This window comes from Trifolium pratense, linkage group LG7 (assembly GCF_020283565.1).
Source record: "Trifolium pratense cultivar HEN17-A07 linkage group LG7, ARS_RC_1.1, whole genome shotgun sequence".
Taxonomy (NCBI): Eukaryota; Viridiplantae; Streptophyta; class Magnoliopsida; order Fabales; family Fabaceae; genus Trifolium; species Trifolium pratense.
The window spans coordinates 54,578,184-54,593,730 of record NC_060065.1 but is presented as its reverse complement, the minus strand read 5'-3'; the positions used below and the strand labels follow the sequence as shown (position 1 = coordinate 54,593,730).

At 32.2% G+C, this 15,547-nt stretch overlaps 2 protein-coding genes across 2 annotated transcripts; one reads left to right on the top strand and one right to left on the bottom strand.

Annotated features, from left to right (window-relative positions):
- The first annotated feature begins 443 nt into the window (after nucleotides 1-443).
- Nucleotides 444-4,037, top strand: LOC123899385 (cell division cycle protein 48 homolog). The gene is made up of 5 exons (XM_045950495.1): nucleotides 444-1,001; nucleotides 1,148-1,914; nucleotides 2,196-2,771; nucleotides 3,121-3,480; nucleotides 3,599-4,037. The coding sequence occupies exons 1-5, from the start codon at nucleotides 596-598 to the stop codon at nucleotides 3,896-3,898; spliced, it is 2,409 nt and encodes an 802-aa protein (XP_045806451.1). The 5' UTR covers nucleotides 444-595; the 3' UTR covers nucleotides 3,899-4,037.
- A 6,003-nt stretch (nucleotides 4,038-10,040) lies between these two features.
- On the bottom strand, nucleotides 10,041-12,247 carry LOC123897806 (SNF1-related protein kinase regulatory subunit beta-3-like). Its single transcript, XM_045948593.1, has 4 exons — nucleotides 12,159-12,247; nucleotides 11,969-12,048; nucleotides 10,617-10,710; nucleotides 10,041-10,542 (listed from the first exon to the last, which is right to left on the bottom strand). The coding sequence occupies exons 3-4, from the start codon at nucleotides 10,677-10,679 to the stop codon at nucleotides 10,213-10,215; spliced, it is 393 nt and encodes a 130-aa protein (XP_045804549.1). The 5' UTR covers nucleotides 10,680-10,710; nucleotides 11,969-12,048; nucleotides 12,159-12,247; the 3' UTR covers nucleotides 10,041-10,212.
- Nucleotides 12,248-15,547: the final 3,300 nt, after the last annotated feature.

The following is a 15,547-nucleotide window of genomic DNA, read 5'->3' as shown; positions in this document are numbered from 1 at the left end:
GGATACTTTTGTCATTAAAAGAAAACACATATGAATATTTTTGCGCCTAAATTTTCACTATAAAATAAATTAATAATTTAAAACAAATATAAGGGACAATTTTGTCATTAAAAAAAATAAAATTTAAGTATAATAGTTCAATATTTACAAAGATAACATCATAACTTTTTTAATAAATATAATCTAAAATCAAGATAAAGGACAATTTTGTCAATAAAAATATAATTTAATCATAATTTAAAAACAAGATAATTACTTAGCGCCTAAATATTTGGTAAAAAAAAAAACCTAGCCTAAATGTAAATATTAAAATATTTAACAATAGAAGATTTATTCCAAAAAAAAATATATATATTTGTTCAAAAAACAATAAAAGATAAAAATCAGTAAAAAAAATACACAGATTTAAAAGATTACACAGATTTTTATCTGATAAATAAAAAGATATACTCCATAAATTTAGAAACAGAACTTAAACTAACATCTATAAATATTGAAATAACCTCGTATCTTTTGTTTCATCAAAACAAACAAGTAGTGAGTCAAGGTTGGTTTTTTCTGCGCTTTCTTCTTTTGATCTTGAAGAATTCCAAGAATGTCTGAACCTGAATCAGTGAAGAAGGACTTTTCCACCGCGATTCTGGAACGCAAGAAGTCAGCAAACAGGCTTGTTGTGGATGAAGCGCTTAACGATGACAACTCTGTTGTTGTGATGCACCCACAAACTATGGAAAAGTTGGGGCTTTTCAGAGGTGACACCTTACTCATCAAGGGAAAGAAAAGGAAGGATACTATTTGTATAGCTGTTGGTGAGGATACCTGTGAGGAGGCTAGGATTAGGATGAACAAAGTTGTGAGGTCGAATTTGAGGGTTCGACTTGGAGATGTTGTTTCTGTGCACCAGTGTTCTGATGTCAAGTATGGGACACGTGTCCACATTCTTCCTATTGATGATACCATTCAGGGTATCACTGGCAATCTCTTTGACGTTTTCTTGAAACGTGAGTTTTGTTTCCCACCTTTCTTTCATTACTCACTTTTCACTTGTTTTTGTTAGCTATGCTATATTTTGAGTGCATTTTTCCTAATGGTGTCAGTGTGTTTGTCTTTCCACAAGTCTAACTGTTTTAATGCATATAATTTACAGCCTATTTCTTGGAGGCTTATCGTCCCGTCAGAAAGGGAGATCTATTTATTGTGCGGGGAGGGATGAGAAGTGTTGAGTTTAAGGTGATTGAAACTGATCCTGGGGAGTATTGTGTGGTTGCTCCAGACACCGAGATCTTCTGCGAAGGGGAACCTGTGAAAAGAGAGGATGAAGACAGGCTTGACGAAATCGGTTATGATGATGTGGGTGGTGTTAGGAAGCAAATGGCACAGATTCGTGAATTGGTTGAGCTTCCATTAAGGCATCCACAACTTTTCAAGTCGATCGGTGTGAAACCACCTAAAGGAATTTTGCTATATGGACCCCCGGGTTCTGGAAAGACCTTAATAGCAAGAGCTGTTGCTAATGAAACCGGAGCCTTCTTTATTTGTATTAATGGTCCGGAGATTATGTCCAAAATGGCTGGAGAGAGTGAAAGCAATCTTCGGAAAGCATTTCAGGAAGCCGAAAAGAATGCACCGTCCATCATCTTTATGGATGAAATTGATTCTATTGCACCCAAGCGGGACAAGACAAACGGTGAAGTCGAAAGAAGGATAGTTTCACAACTTTTAACTCTAATGGATGGATTAAAATCTCGTGCTCATGTTATTGTTATGGGCGCCACTAATCGTCCAAATAGCATTGACCCAGCATTGAGAAGGTTTGGTAGATTTGACAGAGAAATCGATATAGGTGTTCCAGATGAGATCGGGCGACTTGAAGTCGTTCGCATACATACCAAAAACATGAAGCTCTCTGATGATGTAAGTTCGGCACTACTAATTACTTAACTTTCACATTTATTGGTTGGTATTTTGTTCCGTGTATTCTGTTTTTTGGTTGTGGCTAAAGTCTTGTGCTTATAGTTCCATTCAACAGTCGAATTCACTAGTATTTTTATAATTTATTTAATTATGATAGTTGCAGTATTAATAAGGTTTTGTCGCCTTGATTTCACTTCTATTTTAGTTGCAGTACTCTGATTGTGATTTTGGTTTTCAATTTCCTCAAATTTTCTGTTGCTCATTATGATTTTCCTCTGTAGGTTGATTTGGAGAGAATTTCGAAAGATACTCATGGGTATGTTGGTGCCGACCTTGCTGCCCTTTGCACCGAAGCTGCTTTGCAATGCATTAGAGAGAAGATGGACCTCATTGACTTAGAGGATGAGACCATTGATGCTGAGATACTGAATTCCATGGCAGTTACAAATGAGCATTTCCATACTGCACTTGGAACAAGCAACCCATCAGCTTTACGTGAAACTGTTGTTGAGGTGCCTAATGTCAGCTGGGAGGACGTCGGAGGCCTTGAGAATGTCAAGCGTGAACTGCAAGAGACTGTTCAATATCCTGTTGAGCACCCGGAAAAGTTTGAGAAGTTTGGGATGTCACCATCAAAAGGAGTTCTCTTCTATGGTCCTCCGGGATGTGGAAAAACTTTGTTAGCCAAAGCAATTGCCAATGAATGTCAAGCTAACTTCATCAGTGTGAAAGGACCAGAATTGCTTACAATGTGGTTTGGTGAAAGTGAAGCCAATGTTAGGGAAATTTTTGACAAGGCTAGACAATCGGCTCCATGTGTCCTCTTTTTTGATGAGCTTGACTCCATTGCCACTCAGGTTTGTTTCTAGTTACTTCAAACTCTTGGATTGCTATGTTATTATGCTTTAACCATGGTCGATACTCAAGTGAGATATATTTTTATATTTTGAAATAAGGTTATTATTGCATGTACTACTTTAAAGAGATTATGACAATAAGTTGAAAACAGCTTATTGACATGTTATAAGCTGTTTTCGTAACCTCTCCCAAACAGTCTCACTATGCCAGTAGACAAGCAACATAAGCTCAAATAAGATAATCCAAATGCAGTCTTGATGTTTTTTAATATCTTTGTGATTGCATGCATCTCTTTGATTTTTTATTTTCAGCTTGTATTTGTATATAATCATTGTGTCGCATTTACAGAGAGGGGGCAGCAATGGGGATGCTGGTGGTGCTGCCGACAGAGTTCTAAATCAACTTTTGACAGAGATGGATGGCATGTCTGCCAAAAAGACCGTATTCATTATTGGAGCCACTAACAGACCTGACATCATTGATTCAGCACTTCTCCGGCCAGGCCGTCTAGATCAGTTGATCTATATTCCTCTTCCTGATGAGGATTCCCGTCATTCGATCTTCAAGTCCTGCTTGAGGAAGTCACCGGTCGCAAAAGATGTTGATTTGAGAGCATTGGCTAAGTATACTCAAGGTTTTAGTGGTGCCGACATTACAGAAATATGCCAGCGAGCATGCAAATATGCTATAAGAGAAGACATCGATAAGGTATGCTTTTGGTTAATAGATGTATTTTTTTTTCCTTAGCCTGTTAATTTGTATAGTTATGATAAAAACTCGGTGAATTTTTTATATGGTTTGAGCGAATATATTGTTGTGGTTACAGGACATAGAGCAACAGAGGAAGAGGAAGGAAAACCCCGAGGCAATGGATGAAGACTTTGTTAACGATGAAGTTGCAGAGATTAAGGCGGCTCATTTTGAAGAGTCAATGAAGTATGCACGTAGGAGTGTCAGTGACGCTGATATACGTAAATACCAGGCATTTGCTCAGACGTTGCAACAATCTAGGGGATTCAAAAGTGAGTTTAAGTTTGCAGATTCCGGAAATAGGACTACCGGATCCGACCCTTTTGCAACAACTACTGCCACTGCTGGGGCCGATGAAGATGATCTTTATAGTTAGATTTTCTTCTATGATATTTTTTTTAGATTTTTTCTTTCAAAGGCAAGACTTGAAGTCTGTCGAATGTTTTTCTTTTCACGCATTTAACTTACTATAATATGTTTACATTGTGAATATGAATGGTTTTTGTTAATTTGGATATAGCATCCAAATTGTACGACTTGTAGTCAAACACAGTTTGGCATATGCATCGATACCTACCTTATGTTCACCCCAAAAAAAGGTCCTACATGTGTATGTTTGTTTGGATTAATGGTCGGGTTGGCAAAATTACAGCCAGGTTGTGATTTTGTGCAAGCTTTATTGTTTAATATCGCTGATTTTGTTTGAATTATGGTGAGTCGTGTGAGTTTGCAAAAGCCACAAAGAGTAGCTTTTGAAAATTACAATGGTATACTATAATACAGATAAATTCACTATGATACAAAACCTGTTTTTTGTTAAAACCGCCGCCACCAGTACAAACATTTATCTCATCAAAGTTAAGAAGATTGCAAAGTTCCAATACATATGGACGATGCAGCCTAATAAAAATCTAGTTTTTACTTTTTAGTGGTTGAAATTTATCTATTCTAAGAAATTTTTTCTTAATGATACATAGTAGAATTTTATAAGTTTGTTTTTGGCCATTTTTCTCTAATAATCCTGCAATCTTGCAACAGTAAAATCAGATAGGAAATATTGTATAATAATAAGCTTATGTTTGGTATCACTATGACAACGCTAGAAGTACCGTGACCCACCTTGATTTCATATAAGCTACGGAGTGTATAGCTTTTGAAAATCACGCAGGTCACCGTAATTCTGACGTATCCACCGTGATATCAAACATTAAGTTAATAACTATAAAAGAAGACATACACAAATATATATTTACATAATAATTGATAGTTTGGAGTTCCATTTTAGATGGTTACCATTCCTAGCATATTATTTACCTGGTACTATGCTTATACCAGTAATTAAAAAAAAAAATCAAACATCATATCATATAGTAGTTTTTCTCAAACATTAATTGGCTAATGCTACTTACATAATAATACCAGGAAAAAGTGATCTTCACCTTCTCATACACATCATTCAAAATTGTAATTGCCAATATAAACACAAAGAAAAACCATATAAATGTGAACTTGTTCATTTTCCAATTCACTACAAGTGATCATGGAAAACCATATACAAACAAAAAGAAAAAGCTTATTATCATCAAGATTTTCCTCCTGAATGCATTTTAGAACAGCCACCAGAGCCTTGAGGCTTAAAGTTAACAAATCTACTTGGAGCTGAGTTATGTCTTGCACCTTTTGGTAAACAACCTTTCACTTCTCTTCCTAATTGGAAAACTTTTTGTTTGTGATCTTTTTGCGGCATCACAAAACTTTCAACTTCTGATGAAACTAATGGCCTTGTAACCGTGCTTGGAGCACTCGGAGGAATTATCCGTCCACCTATGGTTTTACCAAGAGAATTTAGTGAAAGAAGAAGAAAAATAGCAAGAAGTGAAAAACATTTAGTAGTAGCCATTTTAGTTTTTTTGATATATGAGAGTGTGTAAAGTAAAGAGAGGTTTTATGGTATAGCTAGATTTTGTTGCAAAAGGGGTTGAAACTATGTGGCTTAAATAGGGTCATGATGAAGGTACAGTTCATTAGTGTTTTGAGGTTTTGGTGTGGTGAGTTGGCAAGGTGGGTGCACCTTTTGTCTGTGAAGCAAGTGAGGAAGCTCGTGAGTGAGTGAGTTCATGTTTATTGCACCATTTCAAATATTTTTGAATCCAAGCATTAATTACATTTTTTGGGGTTATAAACTATGTGCACTTTTAATGTGTGAGTATGTTTTGACAAATAAATATAGGGTGACATTGTGAAATACATGATTGAGTGTATAAAATTTATTGAACAACCAATTTTGTAACATGTTAAAATGCTGGAATATGATTAAACATTCATATAAGTATATAACCGCCAAAGTTTAGTACAAGTAGTTGGTGGGTAAGGTGTATCACCGATGTAAATTTTGAAGTACTGAGTTCGATTTTATATGATAAAAAAATATTTATATAGTTAAATTCATAGGACAAAATTAACATACAAATATGTGTTATTGTAAATGAATATTGGTTCAATTGATAAGAAGTTGACTCATCATTCGCAGGAGTGTGAATTCAACTCTCGTTGTCAATATGATGAGAGATTTGTAAGTACTTCCGTAAATATTTTATGCACCTTTGAGACGTATTATGACTTTATTGAATTTTAGAATTCACCTCATCTAAACTTTTCATATATAAAAATTTACGCACTATTATTAAATATATATAACAAGTGACTCTTTAATAACTAAACATGTTTACATTCAGATGTAGATTGTTTATCATTGTTATGACTATGACTTTGTTTTTGGGTTTTTTTTAATAAAAATTAATTATAAAATTAAATATTTATTTATTTGAATTTGCCGCATCAGCATTTAACAACATCATAAATACTCTTTAGCAGAGTTGGATAGAAAAAGGTAACTTGAATAACTTAAAAAACCACCTAATACATTTGGTCTATAAAAAAAGTACATAATATAACAAGTAACTTTTAGTTTAAGTAACAAAACATGTTCACCATCAAATATATCTACCATTGTTGCACATTAAATTTGAATCTAAAACTATTGTATTCATATCTAATAGTAGTACTGCTACAAAGAGCTGCACTATCCTCTTTAATTAATTCTAGCTCTCACAAAAGCTGTTTTTTACATGGACTCAATTAGTTCAATAAACTATGTCTCAAAAAAAGCCATAATCTTAAAAAGACTTGATCTCTAGGAGACAGCTTTTGTCAAAAACTAATCTTATGATTATGATTTTGCCAACAAGTGGGAAACACACATAAAGATCATTAAAGATTACATAACAATCTAGTTAAGAGTTTTGTGTATTTTCTTCATGGCAGTTGATCAATCATTGTAAGAATTTAATATAGTGAACACAATTTTCAATTGGAGCATCACCATAGTCTACACCTCCCATTAATTAAATTGATTGGTAACACTATAAAATGAGTCATATCCATCTTCTAAAAACACATCTACCCACAAAGTTGATTTTATGCTTGATTATTTATTGGGGAGCCAATGATACTTTTAAGTGATGGTGGATGAAGTTCAATGTGCTAGGCAATATACATATATATAGTACATATCCATTAGAATGTATAGATGAACAGTTGATCTACTTTGAAGTAGTACATGGAAAAGTTTGAAGATGGCAATTACTATTGCTTTAAAATTCGTATCAATTCTCTAACCACAATTTTTAATGTGAGTCGAATTAATCATCAATTCAATTAAATTAACCATATTTTTGCACATGATTAATTAAGTATTGTGTGGGTGTATGAAAAGGTGAGGCGTTCATGAAACATTTTTGTTTACAAATAGCATATAGTGTTACTTAGTTTGTTATGTGTTAGGTCTCAATATTTTCATAATTTTTTATATGATAAGATAAGTCAATTCTATATGCACAAATTAGATTAATGGCAAAAAAAATTCTTGTGTGTGTGTGTGATGCAATACCCTTTTCTTTTTTTATTATGTAACATAGTGACTAGAAATTCTACCCTTAAGGTAGATAAGTGAGATGTTTGAGGTTCGAACTTCGGTCTCTACATATGGAATATCATGTTCCTACCAACTGAGTTAAACTCACGGGGACAATGCAGTAACACTTTTTTTTTGGGTTACCATGATATTGGTACAAAGTTTTTACCGCTATTAGTGATGACTAATCTCCATCCCAACCGAAATTTCTCAATATGCATGAGTCAGGAATCGAACTTCTGACTATATGCTTAAGGGGATCAAAACTCTTACCACTTGAATCAATTCATTGTTGATAATACCGTAGCAACATTAAACAAAACCTAACATAATATGATTTGACGCATGTGTGAAGCATACAATTTGAATTGAATTATAAAAAATTACTTAAAATTAGTCTTGCAATTTAAGTAATTTTAACTAAATATCATAACCTCAACTCAACTATTTATTTGTACTACTATGCAAGTTGTTATTATTCCCGCACACGCCCATTTATTTAGTTTACGCGCGCCATATATTGCAACTTCAAATTTTAAGGAACAATTGGTTGAGTTTGGCCTCAAATATAATATTATTGACATGAATGCAACCTGACAGAAATAAAATACAACAATTGGAATTAAGATTTTACCGGAACCAGACATTACCATTTATTATCTTTCACGAACGAAATAAATTCATAAATAACAGTAGTAACATTTAACACCACTCCAATGGGAAAAATATAGATTCACATTCCACGTGAGTTTGCTTCATCCATACTTCTATTACTATATCCAATTTGAAATCCATGTAATTTATTGTTTTTTTTTCTTTCTTTCTATTTTTTATTTATTATAGGACTCGATGAATAGTATGACATTTTTATCTCGTAAGGACAATTCAGTTGCAAAGATGTTGATATGCAGTAGCTTGAGTTCGAACTTCTTTGGAGTCTGCATTTAAGACGTATGAGTTTTTTTTTCCCTTCTTTTTTACTATCAGTACTAGGCACACTGGACCGTCTAATCTAGTTCGGGAGGTCAGTTCTGACATAAAGTGGTTTTAGCTCTCTCTCAATCGCAGTTGCGTGGGATTGAACCGTGATCATCTCTATCAAGTCCAGCGCCAATTATCACTAAACCAACTAACGATTAATTCACTGTACCAACTAAGGATTGGTTAAGACGTAGAAGTTTAGTCACTAGGAGTATCGCACCAAAAATACAACTGCTATACTATATTAGTAATTAATGTCATGGGCTTGGTTTCTACAAAAAAGAAAGAAAAAGAAGAAGAAGTGATGGGCTTGTTGTTATTGATTGCGAATGAGAAGTTACCTAGACAAAACAGAGAGGTACAGAACAGAAGATGCAGAACAAAAATTTACTATCCTCACGCGTAACACGTCTTCCACCTATCAAGCTTTGAGGAGGATCTTTGTCTATTTATTTATTTTTTACAATATTTTTTCATTCAATTTTCCCTATCTTTGAACGTGTTTGAATTAAATCCATATTCTTACTATAGTTAATTTCTATGTAACTAGTTGCACGATAGTTATTATGCAAACCACTATTTTTTTTTTTTTGGGATTGAATATGCAAACCACTATTTTGAATCATGAAATTGTACCCAAATTTAACAAATGTTTCCCTTGACAGTCCAACGTCAGTCAAATTACTTCCTCCATCAATGACTATCTTTTTTTTCTTTTCAATCTTTCCTATTTATCTTCTTCACAAAATCCCCAAAATTCCCAAATCTAAAAATCATCAAATATGAAAAATCTTAAATTGATTTAAACCACAACCCATATAAAGAGTCATTACAATAGTACAATACAATTAGTTAAAATCACAACCTTAAATGACATAAAAACATCATGAAAAACATAAATATTAAAGAGGTGTGGTTAACCAAGTAATTGAGCTCAAATTGTTAATAAGTCCTCTAGAACGAATCATTCGAAAAAATCCGAATTTGATTCCTAGTAAAAAAATTCTTAGTTAAAATTTACTTTTTATTTTGTGAGAAAAGCTAAAATTTACTTTACATGCAAGTGCAAAATGGTTCACTTGACATTGGAAAAGACAAGTGAAGAAACTTCGTGAAATTTTATTAGTATTGATCGTTGTAATGACAACTCTTCTCCCACACTTGCATTCGAGATAATAATGATTCATGCTTTGAACGCCGTTGACTTCAGAGATTCTTGAACAACTTTTTGTATGAGTCATCTCTTATACATCCACATTTTATATATTCATAGATGAGATAAAATTTAACCACTCGTATTTGAAATGCAATTTCCCCAAATGTGAGTTCTCAAATAGTATTGTTGATCCAATACATGGATTTACTCCTGCTCCTCCACTTAGCCGAACTAAAACTCTGATACCACTTGTTGGCAAGTATGGGAGAACACTGAGAATGAACCAATGTTTACTTTATTATAACTTGTATAAGCAAAAACAGATTAAAAATAATAGCAGGGACATAATTTAAATCTCTAACATGCTAATAACATTTAAAAAACATAAATACACTGCTAAGTTAAAAATAAAATAAAATTTTGGAGTCCAATAAATATCATTTCCTGCTAATTTAAATATCAAGTCTACACAATAAATCATTACAAACCAATAGATATAAAGTTCACATAATATGCACATCAAATGTTTTTGGTTCCCCTTCATTGAACTGGTTTGTCGAAAAAGTTTTTAGTCTGCACATCAAATGTTCGTGGTTCCCCTTCTTTGAACTGGTTTGTAGAGCACAACAGTAACATATTTAGCACGAAAGCGATGAGTGAATCCCAAAGCTACGACAGATCTTTGTGGCTCTCTATTCTCTATATAAAGATGATTCAAAATCGCGTGCTGAGGCAATGGAAGAGAACTAGAACTATCGACATTAGCAGGATAGCCGACCAGGGTGTGTTGCAATTGTGGAGGAGCCTCGGGTGGCTCATGTGGCTCGTCTTCATTCAAAGTGTATATGTTATTGTAACCGGAATCAGATGTCTTCAACACTTCAAATCCCATGACAGTTTTTGCTTCACCCTGCATGTAGATCGTAAATTTAGACATAAACTGAATGGTAGTATATGTAATTATATGTTACATGAATTGCTTACAGGGTTTGCAGTATATGGATTATTCATCTTGCTATTCAAGTCAACCACAAACTGTGAATTCATCAATCAGAGTCCAATTACAATTCTAAGAAACCTGAAGAAAGAGATTTCAATTAAGCATAAGCAATAAATAATACACAAAGATCTATAAATGTTCAAAGGATATTTACAGGCAGCACTCTAATCTTGTAAAGTATAAAACAACGGATTCATAATTCTTCGTACAATAGCCACCAATTTCAGAGCCTAATATATGCAAAGAGAAAGTAAAAGTATCTAAATAACTAAGGCATTCCCTACTACAACTTAGCAGCGGAAAAGCCATTAAAAAAAAAACTCAGCAGCGGAAAATATTCTTCAAGGTACAAAACAAATCACAAGTTAGAGTTTAACGAATTGTGATCCACAAAAAATTTCAATATTATAAACAAGTTGTACTTAATGCTACAACAAGTCAACTAAGTGAGGTCGGCTACATGGATCAAATGATAGATAATATTCTATCATATAATACGGTAATAACATAGTATATTGATTAAACGTCTACAATCTGAGCAGTCGGAGATATAAATAAGTTGCAAATTTTGTATAGGATTACTGAATAGATAGAAAGAGAATGAAAATCTCACATTAAACCAGGAGAAATCTGAAGAAACTAAATAAGATTCATGATAATAACAAAATACAGGATTACGGAATCAGAAGAAACAGTGGTATGTGATGTGACACAACCTATACAAAGAATATTAATACTATGTTTTGCATATACGGTAACCAGGACATAAATGTGAAGAATGAAGGAAACTAGACATGGATGGATCAACAAACAACCAATGTCATGAATCTAAATGCCTTATAGTTAACCCAATTATAACTTCACATCAGTTTTGGCAAGACTATACTGCAGACTACTCTTCTTTAAACACACCACCGAACTGACTATAGTCGTCAAACAACACAGACCCATCTAAAGATTCAATTTTCTGACAACAGAAAACCTAATATGATTGAAAAGTTAACCCTCAGGGGTTGACCTAGTGCTGAAGGCTTAGGACCTTAGAGTGTACTCCTCTCAAAGTCTCAGGTTCGATTCCGCCCAATGTCAATTCTTGTGTTGGGCCAATCCATATAGAGCAAAACTCTGGCTTCAATTCTTGTGTTGGGCCAATCCATATGGAGCAAATCTTTCCTAATGTACTATGCTAGGACAAACTTACCCTAGATAATTTCTTCAATTTGAATTCATAAACACAAATTCAAGGCATATAATTTGGGGGAATATGGGTATGAACAAAATGCAATAACATAAAACACAATTTCTAACGAAAATTCAAGAAAAATAGAAAATTTACCTCGGTTTAGATTTCGATAGGAACGAAAGCAAAGCTCGGAAGGGAAAGTGATAGGCGATGTTAAAGTTGAACGCATTCAGCTGAAAATGGAAAAAAGGAACTGATAATTAAGAAGATGAAGAAGAATTGATTGATTATTTGGAAGAAACGAAACAAACAACAGCAATTTTGAAGAAGAAAACGAACGAACCCTAATAATAAAGAGTGAAGAAGACAAGCACGCAAAATATGGTGTTTTTCTTTCACGTGTCCTTTTCTTGCTTTTAAAGGTTGTCAAATCTGTTGTCGTTTCAAAATGTTTTTCTTCGTTAAAAATAAAAAATAAAAAATAACGTGGCAGTACACATAAAATGCTATGTGTCAATGTTACGTGGATGTTAATCAACCGTTAGTTGACCCAATATTTAGGACTAAAACGAAAATTGAAAATTAAATGGGGACGAAAATAAGTGATTTATAAGTATAGAGATGAAAATTAAAACTCAATATGAAAATAAAGACTGAAAATATATTTTACTCTTCAATTTATAAAATTCATTTAGGTATTTCTTTCACTTCTTTAAAAAAACTTATTTTTACATAATTTTGGTTAAAGCTTTATTTTGTTTTTTATATACTTTAAAGTTTAAATATTCATTCACACTTCTTATATGACTTTAATTTTATTCATTTTTTAAATAAATAAAAAAAATAGCACTACTGAATCCAAATCCAATAACTGACCTCGACAAGTACGTCAATCATTTTCGGTCAAATATTTGAACTTATTATGTTGAGTTCGACGTTGGTGAAGTACTTATACCTATTAATATGTCAAACTAGAACTTCAACCCGTGCACACACGGGTCTGATTAGCTGTAATATGTAACAATAGAAAATACGGTAGAAAAAATTTAATATTAAAAGGTATATGAAAAATTGGAATAACATTAACCATTAGTTCAACAATAAATTTGGATAAATTTTCATACAACAGAAATTATGATATATTACGAAATATTTTCTTATAAATACATTAGAAATTTTATTTGCATATTCACCATCTTTGTCATATTTATTACATGTGGGTTACCAAATTATATCAGACTGATTGATGTAGCCTGGTGGGGGTAGTGACAAATGCACCAAATAATTCTAAAAGGTCACGAGTTTGATTCTTGTTGAGGTACTTTTTAACATTTTATTTGAATTAAATTACGGTTAAAATGAGAGGAAAAATGAGCGGGAAAATGATTAGGTTTAAGATTAGCGTATCGGAATAAACTTAAAATATAAGAGATTGATGTATTTGATTATATTATGCTGCTTTTTAAGAATTTAACCTTTTGTTGTTTTTATTCTAGGACACAATCATATTACCAAAAATGTTTGCAGCTGATTTTCGTGACCAGATAAATCGTTTTGCTACACCAAACGATCTAAACGAAAATCAATTTGAAGCTTTAGTTGAAAAACTAATGGCAATATATATTTAACACATGGATGAACTATGTTGCGTGATTTTTATAATATCCAAGATGATGCTTGGATAATTTTGTTATTAGCTGAAATAAGTCAATTTGAACTAATTTTAAAGGATAAATTTGAACGTGTTATATCTATCCTTTATGTTGTTTTATTTTTTTTCTTCGTATTTGCTGAAATTTTTTATATGGAATAAGCAAGCAATTCATATCAGTTTTAATATAGATTTTTTTAAAAGACTAGATACATTCGATTTTCAAAGAATCTAAAAAGCAAAATTTATCTTATATTAAGGACCAAAGGGAGTAATAATTTAAAAAAGTAACAATCTAATCAATTTTATTAAAGAATTATGGGAGATAAATTATTATTAACTAGCGGTCAGGCAGGCGCGTCAGTCTGTGTCTATTATGCAAACTTATGTAAAAAAAAAAAAGACATGTCTTATGTTATGGTGATTGATGCGTTTATTAATAAAAAAAATTGCTGCTAAAAAAATCTTTATATTATGGTGAGTTTGTTAATAAAAAAAATTTACCGCTAAAAAAAAAAGTTAAGGGTATTGTTGGTATTATGAAAAGTTCACACCAAAAGTTTTTGTATCCTCTCTATATATATAAGTTATTGTTTGACCTAACTTTTTTTCCTCTTCTTTTTCCTTAAAAGTAAGAAGCTAGGCCAAACAACAATTTTTAAAAGTTATAGTAAAAAAAAACTTCTATATTTTAGGAAAAATTATAATATATTATCAAACATATCTTTTAACCCTCTTATAATAAAAAAAAACAATTTTTAACTTTTTTATAAAAAGAGGTAAGATTTACCAAACAATTTTAATTTTAGTTAAAAAGCTATTATTTCAAACTTTACGATTAAAAGAGCTTCTATACCTAAAAAACTGGGCCAAACGGTACCTAAGTATAGATTAAAGTGGTATAAATAGTAAAGATCTTCATCTAGTTTCTCTTCTTCACTATTCAAAAAAAATAAAAATAGTAAAGATGATTTTTTTTATGATATTTTTTTAGAATAAGTAAAGACAATTATTTCTTTATCAAATTAAATTATTTAAAAAATTATGATTTTCCTTTTTAAATTACAATACTCTAGTCTTAATTATAAGAAAACATTCACTTTTTAGATACATTCAAAATTTGATGTATCTAGACAATAATATAAACTAGATACATCAATCTTTCAATGTATCTAAAAAGTGAATCTATTCTTATAAGTTATAATTAGCACTGGAGGGAGTATGTTATAATTAAATAAAATTATATATTTGTATGTGTTCATAATTTTAATGTAAAATGAGATTACGTTGAACTACCTACCATATAAGCCATGAAATATGAGATTTGATTGAATCTCAATACAGAAAATAATTTAATGTTGCAAAAAGATCAACATTTTAAAAAATAGAACCATGTGTGAATCTAGTCACGATTTGAACGAGCATATACAAAAAAGGGCTTCACACCCTATTTCAATGTGTCATTTCTTACCGTAAAGTCACAAACACATCCACCCTTTTATTCTTCCTTATCTCTTTTTGTGCTTCAGCCATGTCAAACAAAATGTCATCCATTGAAGCTTGTCGTATTGCCAGTATGCGTGAGCTCAATGATCAGCTGACTCAAATCAATAGTGTGCTTGACATTGAGAAGAGCTATAATGGTGAACTGATCGATATGCGCAAGATGTTTGAGGTTAACTATTGGTGTGCTTGTCCCATTGATGGGATGCAAAAGAATCAACTTGAATTACTCAAGAAGGAACTGGAGGAGTTGAAAAAACTTGTTGCTGAACATGTTAATAGGCTTGTAACCCAGGGTGCTACTACCCAAACTCAACAAACTTAAATTTTCCTGGCAAAAGTTTCTCGTAATCCTATGTTGTTGTCTCATTTGTTTGACTTCAACAATAGGGGAGAAGAAGAAGCAGAAAATGGACCCTCTAGATTTTCCTGATCCGAGGACCTTAGATATGCCCTTATTTATTAAATTATATTTATAATTGTATGCTTCATGTTGTTTTTAATTAATTTCAATAAGAGCACACATGCTTAACTGATTTCATGTATGTGATTTGGTTAAGACTGAATCATAGGGTTAT

Bases quoted from the DNA above. Each gene is read 5' to 3' on its own strand.
- LOC123897806 (XM_045948593.1), bottom strand. From the start codon at position 10,679: ATGAATTCACAGTTTGTGGTTGACTTGAATAGCAAGATGAATAATCCA. The intron at 10,543-10,616 runs GTAAGCAATTCA...ATCTACATGCAG, and splicing joins ATCCATATACTGCAAACCCT to GGTGAAGCAAAAACTGTCAT.
- LOC123899385 (XM_045950495.1), top strand. From the start codon at position 596: ATGTCTGAACCTGAATCAGTGAAGAAGGACTTTTCCACCGCGATTCTG. The intron at 1,002-1,147 runs GTGAGTTTTGTT...TATAATTTACAG, and splicing joins CTTTGACGTTTTCTTGAAAC to CCTATTTCTTGGAGGCTTAT. The intron at 1,915-2,195 runs GTAAGTTCGGCA...TTTCCTCTGTAG, and splicing joins ACATGAAGCTCTCTGATGAT to GTTGATTTGGAGAGAATTTC.